This window comes from Chaetodon trifascialis, chromosome 4 (genome assembly GCF_039877785.1).
Source record: "Chaetodon trifascialis isolate fChaTrf1 chromosome 4, fChaTrf1.hap1, whole genome shotgun sequence".
In the NCBI taxonomy this organism is placed as follows: domain Eukaryota; kingdom Metazoa; phylum Chordata; class Actinopteri; order Chaetodontiformes; family Chaetodontidae; genus Chaetodon; species Chaetodon trifascialis.
The window spans coordinates 14,641,610-14,669,049 of record NC_092059.1 but is presented as its reverse complement, the minus strand read 5'-3'; the positions used below and the strand labels follow the sequence as shown (position 1 = coordinate 14,669,049).

The 27,440-nt window shown below is 47.1% G+C and overlaps 1 protein-coding gene across 1 annotated transcript; it reads right to left on the bottom strand.

Annotated features, from left to right (window-relative positions):
- Positions 1 to 5,210: 5,210 nt before the first annotated feature.
- Positions 5,211 to 7,043, bottom strand: her6 (hairy-related 6). The gene is made up of 4 exons (XM_070960913.1): positions 6,732 to 7,043; positions 6,464 to 6,559; positions 6,265 to 6,352; positions 5,211 to 6,079 (listed from the first exon to the last, which is right to left on the bottom strand). The coding sequence occupies exons 1-4, from the start codon at positions 6,837 to 6,839 to the stop codon at positions 5,538 to 5,540; spliced, it is 834 nt and encodes a 277-aa protein (XP_070817014.1). The 5' UTR covers positions 6,840 to 7,043; the 3' UTR covers positions 5,211 to 5,537.
- Positions 7,044 to 27,440: the final 20,397 nt, after the last annotated feature.

Here is a 27,440-nt window from a genome sequence, read left to right as displayed (position 1 = left end):
ATTCATTTTTTCTCCACTAACCCTTCGCTCTTTAGGACCCTCTCAGTTGTCTTAAAAGATACATGTTGCAATAGTAAATAGAAAAATATATTTGTAGAACGCTGAAGAACTAATCAATATGAAATAGCACAGCTGACCTCGCTGAATTAGCAAAACTCAGCTGACACCAACCATGTTGAACCCTCTGTGCACACACTGAACGACTCCTGAGAAAAGCATAATATCATAGTAATAATGTAATATGTGTACACATATTTTACACATTTCAAATTATTGCTGCTGCTTATTATCATCTTTCACTTTCTTTCCTTTTTAAGGTTTCCTGTTATTTTTCTGGGGACAAATATCAGGGGCCCTGACCGTGAGGTTGGAAAACTTGGCTGTGAAGGATCAAAGCAAGGGGCTCAGAAGTGATTCATGAAGAAACTCTTTGTGCGATATCAAAACCAACCAAACTGTCACCGTTGGCAGTTGTTTGGACGTTGGTGCGGTGGGAACTTGTTTGTCTGGTCTATTTGTTTGTTGTGATGGTCTGTGAGGGGGCAAACCCTCCCACTCAATTGGCCTTGGGATCCAGAGTAGCTGGAGGACAGGTCATACAAAGGCGCAGTGTGATGGGGTCATCACTGTCACCGCCCAGAGATGGGGGGATGTGCCAACTTTGTAACTGACAGCTTCTTATGGTTGCCATGTCCTGCTCTCCTTAAGCCACCATGCCCTGAAACCATCCACCAAAACGCCTCAACAACATGTTTACGAACCAAAATTGGAAGGATGGGCTATAGGGATGAAAAAGACTACTTCTAAAGGCTGGAGACTATAAAAGAAACAATCATCCAGCATCACAGGACCACCTTTGCTAGCGTTCTTGTTTTTGAGCGTGTGAGAGGCTGGACTGGTGAGAAACACTGTGGATTTACATAGCAGTCTGCGACTTCAAACGAGGTGGCTGACATTTGAATGGGCTGGTGGTGGGAGCCTCTGGTGGGGTTTTTGTTGCCATGCAGGGTGAGCCAAGGAAAGTGGGCACGCACACTGCTGGGATTTGTGTGTAGACAGCTTGTCCTGTTTACTGGGCCCACAGGTTACCATAGGAGCCCCACATGAACTGAGTGGGCGTGAGACAAAGAATGAGTGTGAGAGAGAAAGATAGGGAGACTAGGAGATGGAAGCATAAGAGGGGTACGCCATGTAGAGTTAGATGGGTAGTGAGTCACTGGGTACGTTGCTAGCAGAGGACAGAACAACTCTGATAAGTATTGCACTAATAATAGGGAGTAAAGTGGAACCAGGTCCATGAGACCTGGATGCCCTTTTGTGCACAAGAACACATAATTTCAAACTCCCTGACTCTGTTTGTGACCACAGCAGCTTTTATGGATAAGTGACAAATGCTACACAAGTGGTGCTTCGCTGTTTATTAGCTTCATGTGAATGGACAAGTCTGTATTTTAGCATCAGGAATCACATCCATCCTCTATACCAAAGACAAATGGAGCTATGAACTTCTGCTTTACTCAGTTCTGTCTGCTGCAAACTTAGAAATGCACAGTGATAAAATGCTACATCATATGTAGGGTGAAATGTCTGCTGTCTGCTGTGTTTATCACCACCTCTTTGATGTGAAACTGAGATTCTGTTTCACTGTACCCTGTGTGCCACCATGTTACGTATAAACAACCGTGGTAACATATCTCCATATCACTGGTTCACAAGATAATTTTTGCTTATTTCCTGTGAAATACTGGATTCTTTAACCTCTTCGTGTCCATAGAGCAAATCAAATGGACGAGGAAAAATCAATTTTAGGCTGATCTGCTCACAACTCATCTCTAAAGTAAAACCATAAGGTTGGGAACCACTGCTCTGCATAAGCTGTTGGGTCCTGGCCAATAGACAAAATCCTGTACATTTGTTGCACTTGGCAAATTAAATAGCTGCCCTTCACTCTGTAATTAGTTGATCTCAACATGTCATGCTGATACAGAGCAAGGATTAAAAAAGATCCTTAAATATGTCTGGACAACTGTAGCTAAACTTTTGACCACATCCAACCACAACAGTGTCAACCTCACGAGGAATAAATGTTAGTTCAGCACACAGGCAACCAAAGGGAAAAACCCTTTGCTCCTGACAAGGAACACCTGTCTGAGTGAGTGTATACTCTGGAATGAGCGTAAGCCTCTGGGACAGAGGAGGGAAACATGTGATTGAGTGTGTGCATGTGTCTGTGTACAGAATCTGTGCAAATACCCAGTCAGGGTCATACATGAGCCTGATGTAAACTTAAATTACGGATCTAACTTTCCATTGTATTGTGTGCTAGGGTCAGGATTCAGACTGCATGCACACACGGATCCACTTCCGCCCACACAGATCCAACACTTCTCTCTCCCCTCCCACAGCTTTCCCTTTCCCTGCCTGGCTGCTCTGCTGCCTGGCTGACGAGCCGTGCTGCCTGGCTCGGTGGCGGTTGCCCTGTCTATCAGTCTATTTCCAGGCTCAGGGCCCAGCGCCAAGGCAGGCAGTCAGTCAGTCAGGCGGTGTGGTGGAGGGCAGAGGGGTTGATGCGTGTGTCAGAGAGGCGCTCTCCCACATTCCCCCGGCGGCTGGCAGCAGGCCGGGCCTGCGGAGGGGGGTTCGCCTCTTTCTCACGACCTCTCAGGTTCCTGCGCTCATCTGGGAGCTATTCATTTCCTGCCAGAAAACAGCCTTCCCCTGCAACTGCAGGAGGGGGGGGGGGGTGCAAGGGGATGGGGTGGAGAGGAGGGGAGGGAGAGGAGTTTGGCTTCAAAATGAGTCCAGGGCTTGGTACAGCAAGCCCTGGGCTTAAATCATAAAGCTCTCGCTTGTCTGGGCTGCAATCAAAGACAGACCCAGTGACGGGCCGAGAGAGAGAGGGAGAGAGAGAAAGAGGAACCATGAGACAGAGAGGGAGAGAGTGGACCATATGGTAGCACTTAGGGAGCCAAGGAGGAAGCAGAGGGGCTTTTTTTCCCCTCCTTTCGCTCTCTGCATGCACGCGGAGTGTGGGAAAAGTTAATGGACACGCATGGCAGCTAACCCCCCGGTCGTGTTGTGACATGTGTGCGGTCACTCCGGCAGCTCGGCCACTGCACTGGGTAATTGGAGAGGCTCGTAAAGCTGTTCTCCAGAGGGGAAGAGACCACTGAAGATGTTGGTGGGTGGAGGGGAGGAAAGGAGGAAAGGAGGAAAAGGGGGAATGGTGGTGAAGTGGGGTGGGAGGGCTCAGCAGCTGGGTGTTGTCCGGGTCACACCACGTGCCTCCCAGACGTCCCACGTCCAGCTGTGGCCCCGGGGCTCAGGGCAGGAAGCTCGACACTGGTCTGAGCACAGCTGGAACGCTGTGGGAACGTGTGTGTATGTGTGTGTGTGTGTGTGTGTGTGTGTGTGTGTGTGTGTGTGTGTGTGTGTGTGTGACTATGTGCATTTGCGTGGAGAAGCTCTGGCTCACAGGAGGCCGACTGTTATCCAGAGTGGTAAGCCTTTCCTTGAACCCCCCCACTCCCCACTTAACTCCCCACTACCTCACCCATTGTGCCCTTTCGCCAGGCATGTCCTCACCCAGCACCCGCCACAAACACACACACACACAAGACGTATGCACGCACAGGCACGAGCAAACACATGGCTTCAATCAAACAGGGATGCGTGGCCCCCCGTAAAAAGGTGTGATGGAAATTCAAAATGATGGCACTTATCCACACTTTGTGCCTCTTAGCGCACTGATAATTGCAAACACCTGCACCCCCTCCCCACACACACCCCCTTCAAAGAAGGGCCACACTCGGATAGCTGGAGGGGGCACGCACACCTGGGCAGAGCAGAGCGCTACCACATGGCTCAGTGGCGAAGTGTTTAACGTGTCCTTCTGCTGTCAACCCCCCCGGCATGAAGGAACTCCCTCAGCTCTGATTGAAGACACAGCCTGCAGCTCGTCTCTGCTCCATACTGTCAGGAGATAAATGCTGTCGGTGATGTCAAAGCTGACTGAACAGTGGAATCCTCGTAATGATGATTTCTTAGCTTTGTTTTTCAACTTGATCACTTCAGATTGTTGGTTAGTTGTTAGTTTATTAAGTCTCCTAATTAGAAACTTTGGAGTGGAAAGGGCCACTGCAGCATGTGCACTGATGAGAGGCCGTATAGCTTTATGCCGTAGTAAAATAGGTGCAGAGCATGCAAACAAAAGCTTCAACTGGCATGTTGTTTTGATCAAACCCTGCAATGGCTGGTAAAGCTAATTCAAGATAGATAAATACATCCTCAAGCCCCTCACACAGAATGCTCCTGTGTCTTACAGAATAATAATCAGAATATATACCTATTTCCATAACCTTCTCTTAGATTAGAACAGAGGTTGTGTTCATTTTCTAAGATGCGCATCCCCAGCAGAGCATCCATGCTCCAATCATTGATCACACAAATACCAATCAGATTGCAATGCACTTCTGCGCTGCTAGATGGCGTAAGTGACCTCCGTAAGGCTCCAAAGTTTCCACCGGGAGAGGTGAGACGGCTGGACTATCAGTGTGGATAGTCTCGCGCCTGTGTCTGATTACTTACAGAGGCAAAATCTCCTGCCTGACTCACTTATTTAGATAACAGAGTTACAATTAGACAACAATTTACTGACAGTCTGGCCCAGTGTGTCGTACAGTGAGTGAGTATGCAGTGATTTTGCTCAATGACATTACAGCAGCATACACGCCTCTTAATGAATAGCACACTTTTTTCTTTTGCAGAGATATTGACCATAAACGTTCCTGGTTAGAAGACAGTTCCTCCCACCTATCAATACGTATTTCGTAGTAATACAATGTGTTATCACTGATGTTGTTAGCTCAGAAAAGTGTGAGGTTCGAATTATTTTCGACCCTTTTTGCGTCCAATAGGCAGTTAAAAAAAACAAAAAAACACTTTACACGTGTGAGAAGCCCTCTCAATGGAAAATACTTTTCACATAACAAATAGGATAATTGCATCGAAAAGCCTCTGGTAAGCTCACTAAGTGTGTGCTACCACTCAGTTTTCCTTTAACACGCACAGACAAGTCTACATAATATAGTTTAAGTGCCAACCAAACTACATTAACGGGCTAATTCGTAATATTTGCAGTTTTACGCATGAATATGAAGATCAGGTTTAGTTTTCCCGAGAAACAACGCAGGAACAAGCGCATGTTTTTTCATATCTTTACAAATTTATTTGTCTTCCAAAACGAAGAACATCATAAGAGCATTGAACATATCTTTGGCATCACACAGTAAAAAAAGAAAGAAAGAAAAAAAGAAAAACGACAACTCAAATATATATATAAAAAATGCAGTGAACGGACTTCCACAATACAGATCTCATTTCAATATGAACTTTACTCCCTTGTTAGCTGTACAAATATAGTGCATACTCTTTCCATTTTACAAGAAAAAAACAGATTCAAAACAACTTTCTAACATTGAACAAAGAGAGAACTGTTAAGTGTCATTTTAAAGTCTTTATGGTCCTTTTCCCGCTGTTCACCAGGGTCGCCACACTGAGTCCGTGTTGCCTGAAGGGGCTCCGGGGGAAACCGCTGCCGGCACAGGGACCGGCGTGCCGACGTTGTTGGCGTACACGGGGATAACGGGGCCGTTTGGGGCAAACGCCGCGTTGGGTATGAGGAATGCAAACTGTCCGTCTGTGGCAGGCACGATCTGGAAACCACCGTACACTTTGGTGGCGTCTGAGGGTAAATTAGCCGGCGACGAGCCTCCTTTACAGGACACCGCGTTCATGGGCAGGACCTGCGGGGATGAGCTGGGGATCTGCACCATGGACTGGCCGAAGGAGGGGTGTGTGGGTCCGGCGGTGGATGGGAGCTGATGTTGGTGCTGATGCTGGCTGGGGTAGTTCATGGCGTTGATCTGGGTCATGCAGTTGGCCAAGTGGCCCAGGAGCCGCGTCCTGACCTCGGTGTTGACACCTTCGCAGGTGGACAGGAACCGGGTGACTTCATTCATGCACTCGCTGAATCCGGCACGATATTTTCCCAAGACAGTGGGGTCGGTGTTCAGGGCAGCTGCAGAGAAAACAGGAAGGGATATTTAAGTCAGAATATTCATATGCACACATTATTTAACATGCACAATTGGTAAAAATGTCTAAAATATAGACGGGGGTGTTGAATCGGGATTGTTAGAGTAGCGCAGATATGCTGTAAAACGCACAGTTATGAGACAGATTAGTCCGGGAAATGCGACTTACCGGTCATCTGAGCCCTCTGGAGGTTCCGGAGATGCTTCACCGTCATCTCCAGGATGTCCGCCTTCTCCAGTTTAGAGTGTCTGGAGCTCTGAGGGGACGGAAAACACACATGGTTAGGATTACGCGCTCACTTTCTCGCTGTTTGACAGGGGCAGCTTTGGAAATCTTTTAATAACCAGGACGCTAAGTGAGCACTTACATCTTTTTTGAGCGCATCCAGGATGAGCGTTTTCAGCTGTCCCAAACTCTCGTTGATTCTGGCTCTTCTTCTCTTTTCCATTATTGGCTTGGATGACTAAAGATGAAAACAAAATGACATCAACTGTTAAATTTCTTGTTGCGTGCGCAAAAGTGAGCGGCATCGCCTTGGATGCGCAGCTCATGCAAAATTTCGTCCAAAATGAAACATTTCAAGCTTTAGATGACACTGGCGGGGAAATGTTTTTCAATGTGAGCTTGATACCGACCTTTCTGTGCTCAGACGCTGTCTTGGGTTTATCGGGAGTTGTGTTCATGCTCGCCGGGGTTGCAGCGACCGGGGAGGAAGAGGTTTTTTCCATCATATCGGCAGGCATCTTCTTTATTGGAAATATCCCACAAAACCACAGCAAATTACGATCCACTGGTGAAGGAAACAGGACGATGAATGTTTTCAGCGTGCGATATTCAAAAGTCCTCTCTCCCTCAGAAAAAAAAATCCTGAGATGTGTATCAAGTTAGAATCCGTCAGAGCGGTGCGCAGCGGCAGCGGCTACCAGGAGCGGATGCGGAGTCTCTCTGTTGGGCTCTCCGCGTGTGGCTTGTATTTATATCTCGCACTGCACGCGAACGGCTCGTGTGAAACTTCCCAAACTTTCTTTCCCACAGTAACTTTCCACCAATCAGGGCGAGGGACACGCGGCCCGAGGGAGGACGGCTCGTGGTCGGCGCCCTCCCATTGGTTGTTTGGCCGCTTGAGCTGGCGGCCAATGGCGCGAGGCCCGGGTTCAGGGCACAGCCGGGGAAACTGCCTTCAGTCTTCAATCATCGTACCGTTTACATATTAACAGTGGAGCCGCTGACTGGGCACCGCCACCAGGAGCGGGCGGAGGACAGACAAGAGATAACAGCAGAAAAAATAATCTAATAATTATTTAAAAATAATCATATTATAATATGTGGTGAAATAAATACTGCACTTCTGCATATAGCATGAATTTAATACTACTACGACTAATACTAATAATGCTTCAGCACAAACGTTAACACCCACAATCAAATCAACTTTTATTTATTCATGAGCCGATTACCCTTTGCCTGTCTCCACAAGCAAAGTCACCTTCTAACTCTTATAAGCTACAGGTCGTGCATAATTTACGTGTTTTAAATGAACTGGTAAGCGTCCACACAGGGAAAAAATGAAAGCAAAACTTTTGAACCGTTTTAAAAAACCCCAGTGGGAAGTGGCAGGCTATCGGGCACCCAGAGTTTCAGTCATGTGCCATCAAGGCACAAGTTTTGTTTTGTTTTCTACCAAACTTCACAGCACAGATAACTTCAGTGATGACATTAGCGAAAGAAACACTAGATGACTCACAAAAAATAAAAACCCTCGGATAGACACAGCTTTAAACAAAACCATTATAGTCCCAGAGTAACGTCAATTTAGCCTTCCCTCAGAGGAGGAAATAAAATTAAACGCGCACACTCCATTTCCATGTTATTTACCACCGTAGTTCCCAACTCTGTGGTACAAATTTTGGCATTTAATCATCTGCCGGTGTTGTGAATGTGGAGCACGTGCCAGGATGTTTTATGAGTGCGGTGGTTGGAGGTTTGGCCGCCGGGCTGCCGGGGGGCCGCCGGGCCGGGGAGGAGGCTGGAGGGGTGAGGGGAGGGTATGTGGCGGCGGCGGCGGTGGTTTACATTAGAGGGGAAGGTAAATAGCAGCTGCTGTTTTAAAAGCCTGGGAAAACCACGCCTACAGAGAGAGCTGGATCGAGCTCCCTTATCGGAATGTGAGCCAGAGCAGAGATATTTCTGAGCCCGGAGAGCTCACACGATCAGACCGATGCCTCCTCCTCTTTCTCCTCCTCCTCCTCCTCCCCGCCTATGGTCGCCCCACAGCGTTCAAGGCTTTTTTAGATTTCAGGTCATAATTTCATTTCCTTATCTTTATTGCAGTTGGAGAGATGTAAGAGCAGACGCGCGGTAAAGAGAGAGAGAGGGAGAGAAACGGGGCCCTTGCTTGCGTCTTCCAAGTTTACTGAAGGACAGCAGCGCAGGTTGGGCGACAAACGATGTTTGTATAAACCTGCGCTGCCTGTAATGCATTTTAGCCAGTTAAGGAGTCATGTGGGTATTTAAAGTCTGACGAGTCCTTGAGGTGATACACACATTGCTTCCTCTGTGAGGACACCAGAGTGTTTTTTGTGACTAATTTCAGAAAAAAACAATAAGGACAAACTCGACTGCTTTCAGCTCTATCATTAACTACTTATTTTTAATCCTGTCACTGTTTGTTTAAGAGAAATAGCCGAAAAAGTTTACTTTCTCCTTGTGGTCTCCCACTTTCTACCCTTTTCCCAAATAAAATGAAGAAAACCTCAACGTGAACCATGCGCATTTCTGCTGCTTTTAAATGACAAACGAGAGGATATGTGTAATCGGGAAAATTGGCTACTTATATGGAGAGACGCATCCATTACTGTATTTTTTTGTTGTTGAGTATATGGAGCGAATGGCATGTCTCTCCGCTGAGCTCAAACACCTCCAGCTGCTGCAGAGACCGCGACACGTGGCGCGCAGGCGACCAGGGGAAGGCGCTCCTCTCGCCGGCTTGCCGCCTGGATCTGCGGGGCGTCGCCGGCGGCTGGCCGCAAGATCGTGAATTTGATAGGCAACGAGGAGCTGCACAGGGCTCCAGATCCGCCGCTGAACATGAGAGAGCGCAGAGACGGTTTTAAGTTCTCTCCAAGCCTGCGCTTGAGCGTGCAGCAGTAACTTACCATGTCAGAAAACTATATGACATCACCGCCAGCAGCCTGCAGACGGATAAATTATGTTATCAAAAGGACAGAGCATTAGTTTATGCTTTTTATGTCACTTCAAACATAGCGTCCTCATGTGGCCACACCACTTTAAAGATATTGTCGATTTCAACCAGATTTCCGTCTGGAAGGACAGATGAACTCTTGTTAACCGGCTGATTAAAATTAGGTCTAGGCTCTCTCAGCTACAATGTCAGACTGTGTAACCGGCATGTGGAGACATCAGTGAAGCCACACACGTGTCTTATGTGTAATTGCAAACTTTGCTTTCGGCAGGAGGGAGGGCTGGTCTGTACATGCGCCTTCACCAGCTATAATCCTAAATATCCTTCATGCGCAACAATGCCGCCTCTGTCAAACACATCACTAACATGCCTCATTGTTGTGAGCTGCACACCTGAGTCATTTTTTCCCGCACAATGGCACTGACAGAGTTCCAAAACAAATGTATTGATGTGATGCAGACGGAGTGTAGGTTTTGAAACGTTCTCCGCCTGAACGACTTTCTCACGCTCATGTTGCAAGAGGTCTCCGACGGTGATCTGAGTCACGGAGCTTTGGGTCTCTCGGTCCCTCCCTTTTCCTTGCGACTTGAACATCTTAACTGGGCGCACCTGGCTGCCGACGGTCCCCGGAGTGTTACCTGTTGCTATGTCTCAACTGCTCTATCACAGGGAATCTGTGGGAAACAGGCTGACTAAGAGCGAACAGCTCCCTGTTGAAAAGGCTTTTGATCACATGATGTTTAGAGATACCTCACTGATGAAAAGCCAGTGACAATGGTCCAGCCGGTAGACAGGAAAACAAACAAGCATGATTATTTTACATGTTGTATTTGGGACACCCCGCCCTCACTCTCCGAATTCTCACACTCTTTTTTTTAAAAAAAACCTGTGACCCCCCCCCCCCAGCCTGTCCCTACACCAACCCTCATCCCTCTTGATCTTATCCTGTCTCCATTTTTATCTCTTTTTTTTATATCACCCCTCCTCCCCCCTCCCTCTTTTATCTCCCTCTTCCTCTTTTCTCATTCCACCGCTCCTAGTCTTTCCCAGGACTCATATCTTTATTGAGCCCTCTCGACCATGGACCTCCACGCACTGCAATAGTGCAGCAATAATGCAATTAGACAGGGCGATTGCGGGGCTAAAGTGTGTGTGAAAGTGTGAGATATTGTACTCACAAAACAATCTGGCCCGCTGTCACCCGCATGCTGCTCATGCCTTAATGTGTAAGCCATTGGTGAACAGTGCTCCTGCCAACGGGTGCTCCTGGTGCCACAAGGGTGACAAGGGTGAGTGTGTGTGTGTGTGTGTGTGTGTGTGTTCAGCGGCCTGTGGAGGTGGGGTTGAAGTGTAAATGCCTATGCTGGTATTTAAGCTTCATTACTGGCTGGCAAGAAGAGTGGGAAGCGAGCAGGCAGTCAGACCGGCTGTATCAAGGCCAGCCTTGAGGTGTCATGTGGCTGCCGCTGCCAAACTGAGGGTGGCACTGTGTTGACACAGCCTGCTTTCTCAAGAGGCTGCCACACAGTGGTTGACTGACTTGACTTATCCAACAGTTCACACTGTGATTAGCATGGTCAACAAGTCACCAGAAATCCTTTCATTTCCTTCAGAGATGAGTGTCCAATGTGTGCACAGTCACTGCTTGTCAACAGCCAGTGAACTTTGCAGCTCTGCTTGGAAATTGCAAACTAGGTAAGAAGCTCATCACAAACAGTCAAAGAGTGCCAGTTCTCTGCAACTTTTATTTGAAAGACTGCAGGATGGAACATGCTGGTGAGAGGTTGGCATATTTTTAATTTAAACTGGTCCAGTTTGATGGTATCCTTTGGAAACAAAGTCATCTCACCTAAAGGTTTACTTACTAGCTTTTTCCGGAGCTCTGAACCACATCTCGCAGTCTTCCTCAGCAGATGGAGTTGCCATAGAGATGGCTCAGTTGTTGTCAGATATGGAACTTTGGTCGCATGATAACAGATGGTCAGATATGTGGGGATGCTGCAGTGGGGACAACTGTGAGAAGATGTGATTGGTAGCTCAGGGAAAAGCAAGTAAATGAACCTTGAGTTGAATTTTTCATCAAACACAAGATTTTAGAAATAAAACTTTTTTGATCAGCGAGTCTCTGTATTGTGTATTGTGTCCTAGCGTCATGCACTCAAGGATGCACATGCACAAAGTCTGCACAGGTGTGACACAATAGATGTTAAGTCTGACTGCAGAAGGCCGTAACTGTGGTTAGTGGAAATGCTCTCCAAAAAACAGCAATGTTGCAGTGAAAGAAGAGAAGAAGACCACACACTAGTGGAAACAATGCAGATTTCAATGTCTTTTGATGAGAAACACTGAACACAATCAAAATAAAAATAAAAATAAATAAAAATAAAATCATCAAATCTTCTCTCCTTCAAATCTTCAAAACAATGTGACATGCGGATAAAGATTAATCAAAGCGGCAAAATGCATCTGCCTACATTTGCCTGTGAAAAACAACAAACTGTATCTACAATAGACTGTTATTTGGCTGCGTTTAGCGGCTCTAGCACCACCCACAATCAGTCAGAATAGAGTGACCCATCACCCATGTTGCTCACAGTGTGTGCAGGGTTACAGCAAACAGAGGGTTGTGTGAAAGCGATAAGCTCCGACAACTTACAGAAAGCGCTGAATGATAGCAGAGCCGGTCGTTACCGATTTTGGAGTGTGTGAGAGAAGAGAGGGGGAGTAAGTGGAAGAGCGAGTGAGACTGTGTGTGTGTGTGTGTGTGTGTGTGTGTGTGTGTGTGTGTGTGTGTGTGTGTGTGTGTGTGTGTGTGTGTGTGTGTGTGTGTCTGCGCACACGCATCATCTCAGCACGGCATGAATGTGTGTTATTAGTGGGAGTGGAGTAGGACCTGTGCTCAGCTGCTGTTAGCGAGGCCAGCCAAGGCTTGGAGAGCAGGATCAAAGCAGGGACAAAGAGAGAGAAGGAGAACTGACAGATCCTCCAAGCAGAGAGAACAGAAGGAGGAGACGAGAGGAGATGAGGGGGTTTGGAGGCTCTCCAGATACAGCCGCACACATCGCTTACCTCCCCTCACACACACACACAAACTGAGGTGCCTGGAGCAGCCTGGGAGCAAGGAAAACAATAAGTACAGTGAATGTACTCACGCTTTCTTTTTTTTCACACAAACACACACACACACAGAAAAGATCAGCATGGGTCACTGTAAGCCTCGCAGACACAGGCGCTGGGGTTCGTTTTGGCTGGCTAAAACAGAGAGAGAAATGTTTTAAGGCCTCAGTGCTGGGCTGTAGACCGGAGCCTCCCCAGGCGGCTGCCGCTGCCTCCCTCCACTTCTCTCCACTTCAGAGACCAAGACGCTCGCACTTCCTTTAGGGGTCTCTCTCTCCTTTGCTCTGTCTCCCTCTTGCTCACCCCCCCTATAGCTTCCATCATCCACGTCACTCCTCCTCCTCTCTCTTCTTTCCCTCCATCCGACCCTCTCCTCTTCTCTGATGCCTCCTGGAGCAGACCAGCACTATTTGCATGTGTGGGGGAGGCGGTGTAGCGTTGAAGGTCAGGGGTCACGGTGAGTCAAACCCAGCAGCGGTGGAGAGGAAGCGGTTGGGGAGAGGACCAGCGAGTTGGCCTGGGTCTCTGGTTAGTATGCCTGAGGCTGGAGCGAACTGGGAATACGGCTGCTTCTGCTGCTGGTAGTGATGCGGGTGGGGGTGAGGGCCACTCATGCAAATGTGGTGTAACCACCATTTACTGGATGTTCTGACTGTAGACATATTTCTATACAGAACTCAAACTGTCAAACTACAGGAAAGATAAAAGATAATGTGGTGTCAGGTTTGGGTCAGATGTTCCTGATGTGCAACGTCGTATATTTACATTTTGGACCTGAGTTTGACATCTTCGGGTTCTGGTCCCATGGCTGAATATGTACGATGTATTTACTATTACATTTCAGAGCCGAATCACTGGCCAAACAAGATTGATCCTGGGACAATGATCAGTCTATACTCGATAGACTATTTGTCATAAATCAAGTTCTCACATTTACACAAACAAACAAAAACAAAGCTGAAACGTTTAATTTCTCTTTGAGCCACTGAATAGGTCTGCCCTCTCTTTTTCTATCCATTAACCATCAGGTCCACACAAAACTGAGCTGAGGGGAGAATCTCTGAGTGTCGCTTGTTTACTCTCAGTGAGCACTGGGACATTTGAATTACAGGTGCATGAAGCCTCCCCATTTCCTCCTGAGGAGGCCGTTTGTTGACTGTAGATAAGAAGGCCAGCCTTTGAAGAGGCAGGCAGGCACGCATGCACACACACATACACACGGCTCCCTAAACTGACAGCTTGATGCTGTGAATCATTATCTCTAATAGGCCTAGTTTAGTGTAAACAAACACAAGCAGAGTATCGATGCAGATCTTTCCCATGCAGTCACTGATCCCCCCACCATCACCATACCCAGATAAAACGTGTCAAATTCAGGGTTTGCTCACATTTGCATAAAGGTGATGAGTTCAAATACTGTGGCGGGGAATGGAGAGGTGAAGGGTCATAGCAAGAATGATGAAATTCTTCTGTCTTCCCTCGCAGTTGTTTCAAATTCCAGTAGCGGCGTATGGAGCTATTAGACTGGATGGACTTATCACAATGGCTGCCGCATCAACCGCAGCTCACTGAAGAAGGCAGCTGATTGAAGGAGTCAAATGTGGCAAGATGTACAGGTGTATGAAAGTCTTGAAAGAAGGGAACAAATGCACACTCTCAACACTGCAGCATCAAATTACTGTGTTTGGTTGGAGAAACTGTTCGTCAGGTTCATGCCTGGTGTCAGCCAGGCCCTGCTCCGTACAATAGCTGCCCCTGACCCCTGACCTCCCCGGAGGAAAGAATACTAAGAAAGAGTTTCACTGTGGGGATCAATAGGGCATTACATTGTTATCACTCAAGTGTGATTAGAACAAATGGCTTGAGTAATAATTCATTAAGTTTTGCTCCTGTGCTAACCTGGCAGAGGGCAGAGCTGTCTGCAAGGATGCCCCGGGAGGCCCCAGAGCCCTTTTTCTCCTCCTACCTGGGCCAAGGCCAACCTTATCAGACAAGAGGGCCCCGAGGATTACTCTCCCCCAGAGCATTAGCCTCTCTCCTGGAGAAAAAGGGCAGCCATCTCTCCCTCCTCTCTTCCACCTCAAGCCCTCGTCTCCCCCCCTTCGGCCCTCAGCACTCCACCTTTCCCGTGGGAGTTTGCAAAGCCAGGATAACCTTGAGACCTCAGCTGGTTTGCTGCCAGAAACATTAAAGAAATTCCCTCCTTCCCTCCTTTTCACCCTCCATCCTCACCTCTCCTGTACACCACCGCCCCACCTCACTGCCCCTTCAGCCCTCCTCCTGATCACCGGGACATTACTCTATTTTTCTCTCTCCTCCCCTTCATTTTTTGGGCCCTCTTTTTTTTTTTGCCTTCTCAGCCTCCTCTGATTGTGACTAAGATTAGCCCTTTTTCTCTCTCTCTCTCCCTCCTTCATTTCCTCCTTTCTCGTCTTCGACAGGAGAGAGAGAGAGGGTGGGGGCTCAAGTCAAGTGAAAGAAAGGGCTGTTCACATAATCTCCTGCGTAGTTGACTATTATCTGTAGATTGTCTAGCTGCCAATTTCAATTTAGCTGGCGCTGTTATCGGGCCAAAAATAAACGCCTCATTTGAAAGGTGGAAATCAAACTGTCCCGACAAAAGGGATGACTGACATTGATTGCAAACTAACTGTTTTGGTGGCAGCCTGCACTTTCTGTGGCTTTTGTCTCTTGCCTCTCGCTCCCCCCCTTTGCCTCTCTCGCTATTCTCTCTGTCGGCTTCACGGCTGTCATATTCCTTTAGTGCTGGAAAGGTCAAGTGCTGCTTGCTGCCTGTGAGATCTGAGGGAACTCAGGGATATTCAGCTGCCGCCCCCCCCCACCTCGCTTTGTGGCAACAATGCTTCTTGCTGCGAGCTCCCCTGCACTGCCACCAGCCAGCGGTGGCAGCAACGGTAGCAGGCCGGGTTGCAGAGGAATGTGTTTATCCCCTGTAGTTAGCTCCCTCCTTTCAAGTTCCCAGCTCCTCCAAGTTGATCTGTTTTCAACACACCACACAGAAAGGGGCCCCGTGTTCCTGCGGGATAGCAGCCGGGATCAGTTCACAATGTTTATGGTCAAGAGAAATGATAAGTAATGAAGACGAGAGGGAGACAGACACTGAGGATGAGACGGGAAGAACATCAAAGGAAAATTAATGATCTACATCTTGACCAAGCTGGAGTACTTTTTCACTCACAATTTTTTACTCCAGTCCGGTCGTGTTACAGGAGATGGCCCTCAGACATGTTGTGTTTTTATTCAGGAGTTCAGAACGGAGGCTTTCATGTGGCCCTCAGATTTCGACAAGGAAGTGAGTAGAGTTTACAAACAGCCGAGATGGGCTTTGTAATGGTTTCCCATGACATCACTGCTGATGGGGCCTCAAGGGGCTGTGAACCGAATCCTCTCTGAGGCTACTCGAGAGACACACACACACACACACACACACACACACACACACACACACACACACACACACACACACACACACACACACACACACACACACACACACACACACACACACACACACACAGGTATGACCTCATCACCATCACATTCCAGGTTTCACCTTGCGGCCCCCCCATCCCCGCCAAAGTCTCTCCTTTTCAGTCACTTTAACCCCCCCCCATCTGCCCCTCACCTCCTCTCCTGCCACACCCATCTCAGGCTCCATTGTTTAGCATGAGAGAGCTTCAGCTTTCAACGAGGAGATGAGCTAACTCCTGCCGCTGTAAGATCGCAGGCCTGCTGGCTACAACTTTCAGCCACACACTGGTTTCAGCAATCAGTTTCTCTTCTCCACCCACTCAAGTCTGCACGCAATCACCACTGGGCAAAGAATTATGGGAAAGGCCACTGACATGTAAGTGGCTGGGCTGGAGTCAAGTGTTGGCTGCTGCAGTGTTAATTTCAGTGATTTAAAAGGGCTGGTTTGCTCACCACATCTCCTCAAGGGCCTCTAAAGGTGCTACTTTCTTCACAGCGTAGCCTAACAATGAAGAGAATGATATCTAGTGTACATAATCTCAACAGAACCAAACTGTGCTAACTACTTCTATTCATCCCATACACTTTTGCACTCGACTTAATCCATATTGGATAACAAAATCTTTTTAAGCCACCTGAATGCATCACCTACTGGGCTAAAGCAAACTGGCTGGGTCAACATGTCTAAGTTTTTGAGAGGCTGATAGCATTATGTAGGAGAGCTTCTTAAGGGCAGACTTTACCTTAAAATGAAATGCAGTCATTATCTTCTCTGTTGAAACTCCACTGAGACACAATTAAACTTCGCAGTACGACCAAACACAACAGGATACTGATTGCAGTGTGACCTGGCTTAACCCTTTGTGGGTTTAGTGGCCCTCTCAACTTCAGTGGCATCTCAGGTGAGATGGAGAAGATTATTACATGATGAGGTGGAACGTTCCTCTAACTATTACCCTACATAGAACAGCACAGAGTCCTTGGAGACAAGCACAAACACTAAGCTGTTACTGAAGAGATGCACCGCTTTACTCCTAAAGGGTCAAAAGATTACAAAAAAAAGTATTCAAGAACAACAATGACCACAAGCCTTTTCTCTGGATGTAAAGAAGAAAAACACAAAAACACTCTACTCTCCTTCTTGCTAAGTATCTAGGGTATGTACACAAAAGCAACCACGAAAGCGGTAATATTATGCCAAGGTCTTGTTTACAATTCTAAAATATTTCCGTGGAAAGAGGCACTACCTGTCCTTGCTCTCTTTAGCCAAGTAAGAAGATATTCTCATTTGTTGTTATGCAGCTATTCTGCCAGTGGCACACTTAGCGTGGATTGCAGGAGGTGTGTGTGTGCTCCTGGTCTCTCTTCAACTTGCTGCTTCGTCCTCTCTCTTGACTTCATTGTGTGGTTGCTGTTTAATCCTTCTTATCTGCACAGGGTTAGTGATTAGGGTCAGTTCAATGTCTCGCTTACTGACTTTTTAAAAGAAAGAAGAGAGAAGAAGAGACATACTTTATTAATCACTCCACATTACATGCATTACATTACATGCACACACGCCATGCTTCTGTGAAATTAATTCCTCCGCATTTAACCCATCCTGGTCGTCCGTCCTCCGCGGCAGACCAGAGGCGGTGGGCTGCCAGCCGACAGTGGCGCCCGGGGACCCAGCTCCTTCCCGTCACCATTGGTCAGGTGGTGATCTTGAGGTGAATTAATAACAATTGCAAGATGAGACACACAATGCAAACAGAGGCTGCTGGTGTCAAAAGAAAATGCTTTATATGCCCACACCTCCACCTGCTTATGCTTTTTTGTGCTGCCCTACAGTGTATGAGTGTCAGTTTATTCTGCACTGGTACTAAATGTTAGGAGAAGCTGAGAAGAAGATGAGTTGTTTGGTCCAGAATGCTGCCACTGAACATGAATCACTAATGCAGACTAGTTGCATATATCAGTGTAACATGAGGGAGGCAGAGGTGACATCTCCATACCAAGTGCCAGCCTCCAGAGCTGAAAAAATTAAGCTAACGCCAAACTGCCAGAACATGCAGTTCAATCTCCGCCAGCCATCCTCAAATTAAAATGACCAATTTTCAGGCAGAAATGAACATCTTTACAAACTAGTACAAAAACAGTTTTGGTCTCTAACCAGTTTCATGACAACTGTTTGGGAGGTGAATTTTGAATACTCACTAGTTTAAATAATATCAAGGCTTAAAGTTATGCATAGTTATGGGCATGGCCACTTTGAGTGACAGCTGGTCGCCAGGTTTCAGCAGCCAGGTTTCATTTGTCCTGACTAAGGTCCACCCACGCACCACTTCTTTTCCTGTTTTTGGATTAGCCAGGAGTTAGACAGAGTCAGGTTCTGCCAAGATAGCAACAGTCAGAGCCACTGTCACTGAGCAAAGGCTCTTCTGCGTTTGATACAGTCTACATCATCATGGCTCAATGTAGTTCAACTCTCCGAACCACAGCGAGGGTCAAGAGTTCAGAAAAAGGGCGTCACCGAGGAAGCTGGGCTCATGTCCTGAAGCAAGGTGCATTAACAGGATTAAACAGCAGCCTATCAGATCCATTTGGGATAACAACATCTGTCAAATGAACCACTTCAGTGGCTGCCCTGATAACTGCCCTGCCTCCTCTTATCTAGAAATCAACCCTCTTGTTGCAAACAGATCAGGAGCAACTTGAAAGGGTTTGCCTTTGGCACAGTGAGTTGCAGAAGTGAAATCATCTCAGGGCTGTGCAGAAGGCAAAGGGCAGGGCAGGGACGCGGTTTAGGCAGCCCATTCTGAAAGCAGGCCTTTTCTCTGATCAGCAGCATCACGGCATACTGTGCTTTCTGCTGTTTCTCTACTTGTTGTAAGCCAGCACAGCACAACGCAGGTGCCCTCCACAGGGCGAGTCACGCTTGGCAGGAAGTAAAAAGCCAGTCAAACAGGATTTAGTGATTCGGTGGGCTGTTAAAGGTCAGTGACCAGTGGGACAGATATTCAGGCAATTATTGCAAGCTCCCAGGAACAGTGCTGTACTGTGCAGCAATTTTGGTGTGGTTGCTAAAGATGTAAGGTCACAGGGGACCCTCTTGGAGCCCTTTGATGAGAAGTGAACAAAAAAGCTGTTTGGATATTTCGTATATTTTTATTACATTCATGAATTATTGGGGTGGAGAAGTACAGCAGGGTCATGTTTCCCACACATCGGCCAATTACTCCCCTGAGATGGGAGCTAATCCATATCCGCCCCGGCCAGGCATTTTGCCCACCCAGACCCTACCCTGTTCAACCCTAAACTCTGGGTCCAAAGCTTATGCTAAAAGCCTCACTTACAGAACAATATAAAGGCTCCAGTGCCTATGACTTATCCCTACTCTGACTGAAGTTAGACATCCTGTACACCCAGCCCCAAACTCCCACTCTCATCTCACCCATTGCCTTATTTCAGCGGGTGCAGACGCAGTTCCAGTCAAATCCTCTGACTCACTCCCTGATCCCCTTTCCCTCTTTTTCTACCCAATCCCCCTTCTTCTACTGAGTAACTTTAATTGTCCTGGGAAAGTCACGGTTGGTCCGCAGGGCACAAAGCACCAGTTTATAATTAATGTTACAGAGGAGGGATTACAGGAAGCTCTGGGCAGCCTGATCTGAGAGGCTGTGACAGAGAGTGTGTGATCTTCCTGCTTTAGCCAGACTCTGAGGGCTTGCGTGCATGCGTTGGTGTGTGTGTGTGTGTGTGTTTCTGTGTGTGCAATCCATCAGAACAATGGGGGGTCCTTGCACAGGCTAATTTATGCCTTCATCACCCGAGCCATCCGCACCATACATGCACATATGGCACCATCCTTTCTGTAAACTCTACTGGAATGTGGGCAACAGGTTTCATTCAGACCAAAGAGTGCTGTTTATGTGATTGAAGAACCCAGAAGGGGTCTTGTGCTGTCCCTCCCTCTCATGGGTGGAGGGGAGTGGAGCTGTAGGTGGTGGGTTTAATGGAGGAACCAGAGAAGGAGGGGTGGGACCAGAGCTCCTGCCAGGCCAGGTGTGAGGCTGGGGGCTATGCACGTAAAAACATGAAGCATTGCACTCCACTACACAGAGCCAGGCACTAATACAAACCCACGCATACACAGGGAATGTTGGTTAGGCTACTGCTCAGTTTCAGCACAAGCAAACAACAGTTTTTCCTGCTCGTTTCCGGGAAAATTACTCAGAACGTCAACTTTAGACCCAGCTTGAGACCTGCTGATCGCTGGTGTCTACCAAAATCCAGATAAATGGAAATCAGAGGAACATGGGTAGATGCCGTTTAAGATGAGAGAGGAAAATAGCAAGCAAAACAAATCTGTGGTGAAATTCAAATTATTCTGATAGTGATGAAGATGGAAGAGGAGGAGGAGGAGGAGGAGGAGGATCAAGAATCAGTGCGTTCCTATCAGGTCTTGCCCTCTGGCACTAAGACAGGAGCCCGGCTGCCTGTCTTTCATCATCAGCATGCAGGATCAGAGCGTGTCTTACACACCAACTCCTCAGTGTGCCTGTGCATGTGTGTGTATATTTGTGTGTGTGTGTAAAGAGAGGGCACGTAAGGGCCCAGACTGCCTGCAGGGCCCCCCACGCAGATGAGCAGGGGCACAGGAGCGCTTGGCAGAGAAAGGAAAGGAGTGTGTTCATGAGTGTTTGTGTGTCTGTGCATGCTTGTGTGTACTCAGGGGAGACAGCATATGTATGCTCGTGTGTAAGGGAGGGAGGTAAGGAGGGAGTGAGTCAGCCAGCCTGGGCATATTTTGTCTCTTCCCCACCCTGACTCCCTTTCTCCTCACCTCTCATTTGTTCCCTCATCCCTCCCTCTGCTACTCACTCATTCCTTCCTTCTTTCTATCCGCCTTCCCTCCCTAACACACACACGCACAGGCACACACACACACACACACACACACACACACACACACACACACACACACACCCCGCCGCCTCTTATTCTCAGACAGTAGCAGCCGGGGGCCAGGAGCCTGCTGGTGGAGGCTGCATCGATCTTTTCCCAGCTGTGGGGGCGGCTGCAAACGCTCCCTCACACACATCAGATTCCTAACCTTGAAGCGGTGGCGGTGGATGTAAGGGGGCTCGGGGTTCGACCTGGTGTGACTCCCTGAAATCTGCCAGGCTTTCTTCAGCTAACCTTTGGAAGCTTGTCCAAAACCCACGTGTGCACCCACACAAACACTTAACCGCACACATGCCATGCCAGGAATACATGGACAAACACGGACAGACGTAGCCGCTGAATCACATGGTGAATGATAATTTGAAAAAAAATTAAATATGCAACAGGCAAGACGTTTTAGTAAAACCAAACTGGTCTTTTGAGCCAGACATGATGCACACATAGTACACAGAAAATGTATTTACTATTGTTTCAGCCTGTCCTTGTACTTAAAGCCTGGTGAACACAACACTTTGAGTGCACCTTCTTACATGAATTCTTGGAACAATGGCATTTAATGAGTAAATTTGCAAGATGCAAGTTGCAATTTGCCACATGAAATTATTTCCTCTCGCACTTATTTTGACACATTTCACTAATTAGCACAAATGCCATACTTGCTACTCATGCGTGAGCATGTGAGAGTGCTGCAGACTTGAAAATGTATCTGTGGTTTGCCAGTGCGATCATTTGCAAAACGTAACGGCGTGACAATTTTCCATTTGCATGTACTGAGTAGTGCTTGAAATTCACAAAAATTCAGATACAAACAAAAGGAAATGAAAATCGAATCCATATACTCCGTAAAAGGCACCTGTACAAAAGACAGGCAGGTGAGTGTGCGCACATGTATGTGTGTGTGCTCCCTGCTGAAGAGACGCTCCATTCAACAAGGCTGCCAAGGTCTCCATTTAATCTCTGCAATATGTCCTGTAATGGTTCACCAGTTCTCATTCATAGCAAACAGCATAAGAAAAGCATGCTAGGGTGGTAATGGTGGGGGACTTGATGGAGGGGAGGAGGCTTAATCCTTAGCAAAGCCTCAATCAAAGTGAAAAACATAGGCAAGGAAAAAGACAGGGAAGGGTGGGGGTATTTAGAAGAAAAAGAGGAATGGGGGCACTGATGAAAAGCCAAATATGCGACATTCGAAGAAAAGGGGGCCCTTGTTGATGTGCGGAACCTTTGAAGAAGAAAAAAAAAAACGGAAGGAGGGTGTGTGTGTGTGTGTGTGTGTGTGTGTGTGTGTGTGTGTGTGTGTGTGTGTGAGTGATGGGGGGGGTCACTGTAGAGAGGCACATTATGTCATGGCAGTCAAAACAGCGTAAAGTTGACAGGAGGGGACCCCCGCTGACACATACACACACGCACACACACACACTCGGACACACACAATCATAAGTCTCCTCTGTCACCCCCCCTCCTGGCAATGGAGCATGCAGATTGTGGGAAACAGCGGACGAGGCACGCGCCAGATAAGATCTAGCCTCTCTGGGCCTCTCTGGAGATGCAGACAGGACCCTGTTGGCACGCAGCAACACCCCACCCCCACCCCCCACCCCCCCAATACACACAAATACATGCATCCTCTTCAATCACCCTAACTCCCACTGATCCAGTGCAGCCACGGCACAGAGTGCGTGTCATCTATTTCCTCTCTTGTCTTTGTTTGTCAGGCCTCCACCGAATGGTTGCAATGTAAATCTGTGAGTTGGTTTATAGGACAAGAAAGAAGAAAAAGAAAGTTCTGCTGATCAAAGTTGCATAAACTGTCTAATCTTTATTTTATTGTAAAATATTGGACAATTTTAAGAAGTTTACAGGTCTCATACACATGTTAAATGCGATTTTGAAAGGAATCACGATCCATAAATGTCATTTTAACTATGCCAATACATTGTATTTCATAAGATTATCATATTTTTTAATGTAAAATTGTGGTTCAGTAGAAGTATAGTGTAGCAGTAAATGAAGTGCAGTACTTGAGTAAATGTTTTCAGTGGCTTTAGTGTAATGGTGTTCGTAGTGGTGGTAGTAGCAGTAGTACGAATAAACATGTTGTTCAACTGCTATGTTCCTCTCATTCACCCAAAGTGATCCACAGATGTAACGTTTTGAGGTGCAAAGCGTGACTTGCTTCCATGCCATCAGCTCATGCAACATTCAGAGGGAGCTGATGAAGTCAGCCATCACTGGTGTGATCACAGAGGTGAAAAGAGGACAGACCGGTGCTGAGTGGAAGAACCTGGTACCCAGACTTCATGCAAGTAGACGATGAGTAAGCTCTGACTGGCGGGATAGTCCCTTGTTTACCATACCTTCTGTCATGATGTGTCCTTCTCACATAAAAGCAAATTAAGAAAATGTGGAAGCATTTAACGTCAGAATTTAATTCATCATCAAACTGATTGAGTCCATAACAGCACAGGGCTTGGAGACATGTTATCTGGGCAGAACAACGCAATGATGGTGAGTTTACATTTGAGGGGCTATAATGAGGCTCAGATGAGGTTATCATAGTTTGTAGAGATGCTGTAAACTTGTTGAACTTCATTATTTGTCACCCAGTATCAGCATTTTCTGATCCTTACATTAGCAGTGAACCAGCCTAATAGATGATACTATTATGTAATCAATCTGGGTGACAAATTTCCTATTCACAATCTAGATCTTACTTAATCATCAGTCACAAATAAAATCTATTTCTCAGTGGCCAAGGCCAACTTAGTTTCTACGAGACTCATCAGTCAAACAAAAAGATAATAGTTCTACATAAAGCATGAAAGCTTTGTGGTGCCATGGTTGAGAATCAACAGTCTATGGCAGCTTAAGACAATATACAGTAACATATTGTTTGTCTGTCAAAGCAAATATGCTCAGCATTAAACTATACAGGCAGGATGACGTGGTTGTGCCTGTGGTGCAATTCTAGTGAACAGGTTCTTGTGCTGTGTGTTAAGCACAGGTGTTAAAGTGGAGAGAGGCTGCTCTAAAAACTACTGTAAAATGGTATTCTCACGTGCAGGGAATTCTTTATGGACGGGAAACTGCACATCCTCACACACATAACCTTGCATAAACTTGGATATTTATAGTTTGCAAGCTCACATTCGCACACTGCCACACGCTCAAACTTATACAAACTTCAGTTGTCCCTCTACAGACAGCCAGACACCACATGCTCTACATGTTCACTGTAATCAGCACGCGCACGCAGCACATCCGCCAGACTCCCAGTGCTAACACATCCAACCTCTACCCTGCCCACAAGCCAAATATTTGCTCCAGTTCAGATATACGCCTGAGTGACGGGACATTTCAGGCTTTTTAGCCCTCCGTCTCTTTCTTTCTCTTGCACTCTCATTCTTGCACATGATGAACTACTGCATACGTTAGCAGAACTCCTCATTTATTTCAATGTGAACACTGTGGTGGCACAATGAGGGTGCTTGAATCCTTCTCTCATCGTGCCTCTCTGTTTTGAAAATGAATGTATGTCTTTGGGTTTGGGGGTAGGTGTCCACTGGTCCGTTTCTAATCAGGTCTAAAATGTTGGACCTGTGAAGACCTCTAAACAGGTGGTGCTGGGCATCTGAATCAGCCAGTGAGCGCATAAACTTTGGCTTCTATTGGTAAACACCATAATGCAAACAACTGCAGATTTTGCCAACACCTGCAGCTGTAGTCACAAAAACAACACACAAGTCACACATGTATAGACGATTTATTATGTGCTTCACCCACTATTATGTGGAAATACTCCACAACTGACTGTTCAAATCTACTGTATATTCTACACAAGAGTTAAGAAACATGATACAAGTCATGTACTTTGAATGTAAGACTTATATAGGATGATAAACCACAAAACTCTGCTTTGCATAATAACAATATATGGGCTAGTGGGACAGGGAGGCTAAATTGGGGTATGGGATACTGGAGCGTTGAAGGGGTGGAGGGTGAGATCATCTGAGCTGTCGCAGTGCATGGACCCTCAGCCCCCCCGACACGAACACACACCCCGCCCTTTCTTTAGGCCTCCGTACGGTAATTGGGCCCTCACATCAAACAGGCTTCATTAGAAGGACTCCAGGAACTGCTAATCCCCTGCCTTCACACATGGGGGGGGAGAACGGTTTTGTGGTGCATGGCGTCCGCCACGCCGAACAAAACATCTTGAGGAAACATCAAAGACCTCCTCATCCGCGTCCCTAAACTAAAGACTGTGCATGTGCGTGTGTGTGTTACTCGTTCGCCTTCGCTGCGCCACTGCTATCCGCTCATGCTGACGGCTAAACAGGGCAGACTTTTTTTTTTGCCGGCAAGTCATCTGGAAACAAAACAGCGCTTCAGCTGCCCCTAAAAACACCAGACATCTGTGGGAAACAGTTGCCTCTCAGGTGCAATGGGGCCATCGTAATAGCCCATCTCATATAATCATAAAAACGTGTACACTCACTTAAACCACATGACACACAGAGCCTACTTCTGTGACAAGCAAAAGGTGAGATTAAACTCTGTTGAGGTTACTGTCTTTATCTTTAATGTCTGCTGTGGAAATTGCCCTGTAGCACATAAAGATAATTATACTCAAATCAACTGAAAAAAAATGCAGACATTTCATGTCATGACAGAGGTTTGCCTGTCAAACAGAGGATTAAAATAGACACACATATACACAGCGTGTGAAGCTATATAGAAATACACTTCAACTTAACCTTTATAATGCACTAACAGACGGTTATGGGGGCATTAAGTGTCTGCCACAGAAACAAAGTGGTGCCCTCATTAAACATGAATGCCTGCCTTGATCCGTCACATGCGAACATGCAGGTGATTTCTGAAACCAGCCTCCAGCTCCTCTGAATAACGATGGAAAAGAGCTCACCTCCATCATATCATTCATTTTCTTTTATTAGCACGCTAAGCTGTTCAGCAGCTGTGCTCCTGATGCCTCCATTGACAAAAACACACACACACACACACAACTGGCAAAAGATGAGAGGCACTCAATGACCAAACCACACCTAGACCAGCTTGCACCACAGCATCACACACAACCGTGTTATACACACGCACCCACACAGGCACAGACACACACACATACACACACGCACGTAAACTCAAATGTTCATTCCCACCCATCCCTTCCTATCTCAACTGACCTGGCTCATCAGTCCAGCTGACCTCTCTAGCCACACACACACACACACACACACACACACACACACACACACACACACACACACACACACACACACACACACACACACACACGCGCGCGCGCTGAGGATGTGCTGACAGGGAAGAGACTACCGGCTCTTAATTAGCAGGAAGTTACGGTGTCAAGGTGTCACAGGCGTGTAGTGCGGAATAGCATGGCTGGTCCGTCCCCTTATTGATTCCCTCCGGGAATGCTTTGTTGTCGCTTTCCCAGCATCAAACGCCTGCCTGCCACTCACCGCGTGGACCGCGGCCGTTTTTCTCCCTGCTGTGTTTGGATTCTCTCGTAGAGGAGAAACACAGCCATTTAGAGACTCAGATGTTCTAATTTTGACCCCAACGCTTGAAAGCTGGAAGAAGCGGGGGGAACAAGAAGGGACATCCTAATTGGCAATTTGGGATTCTCCATAGCGGATGGGCACTCGAGTAAGAAATGATTTGGCCTGCCTACTTTCATCTTCCCATCTTCTCCTCATGCCACCTCCCTCCACCCCAGGTTTCCCTTGCAACCATTTATTTTCCTGCTTGTCAGGTCTTTAACTCCAGCACTTGCGCGCGCGCACACACACACACACACACACACACACACACACACACACACACACACACACACACACACACACACACACACACACTCAATCATAAGCGTGTACGGGTGGTCCGTGTGTCTGTTGGCGGGGGCCAGCCGGTGCAGCTTTGCGGAGCAACTCTTCCCAGGCTGCGTTGTAATTGTCAAGAAGGGCGACCTTAGCTTCCTTTTAAAATCCCGCCGAGCAGAACATTTATTTAAGGAAGCACGAGGGGCTGGAGGGGAGGAGGGGGTTAAGCGAGGAGGGAAGAGCGACAGGACGGACCCACGGCCTCAACATCAAAGACCAAACTAGACGAGGTAGGACAGAAGGGAGAAAGAAAGTGACATGAGGAAATGAGAGACGCCAAACCACAAGACCACATTCCTAATTTTTTTCCGTTCTGGATTGTTATTATACATTTCATGGAGATCAGCATAGCCTGTCTTGCTTTTCCAGAATTAGTATTATGTTCTTTCTTGCTCATGATCAACTGAACCAAATGGATTGTCACAGAGAAGAACGAAAGGATGTGACGGTGTCAGCATCCGGTCGTATGACTGTAGTGAATGAGGAAAGTGCTTCACTGGATCAGGCTTTTAGAGAGCTGAGGGGAAAACAAATGTGTTAGATTCAGACCATCTGAATAAGGTTTGAATCTCTTTTAAAATGAAAAGGGTAATAAGTTAGCAGAGTATTGCAAACTCAATCTAAATTTAAACTAGCTTCTTAATTGTGCCACCCTTGGTACGGTA

Excerpts from the sequence above, each read along its gene's own strand:
- her6 (XM_070960913.1), bottom strand. The coding sequence starts at position 6,839 with ATGCCTGCCGATATGATGGAAAAAACCTCTTCCTCCCCGGTCGCTGCA. Across the intron at positions 6,353-6,463 it reads TGGATGCGCTCAAAAAAGAT|AGCTCCAGACACTCTAAACT; the intron begins GTAAGTGCTCAC and ends CCGTCCCCTCAG. Across the intron at positions 6,080-6,264 it reads CCAGAGGGCTCAGATGACCG|CTGCCCTGAACACCGACCCC; the intron begins GTAAGTCGCATT and ends TTTTCTCTGCAG.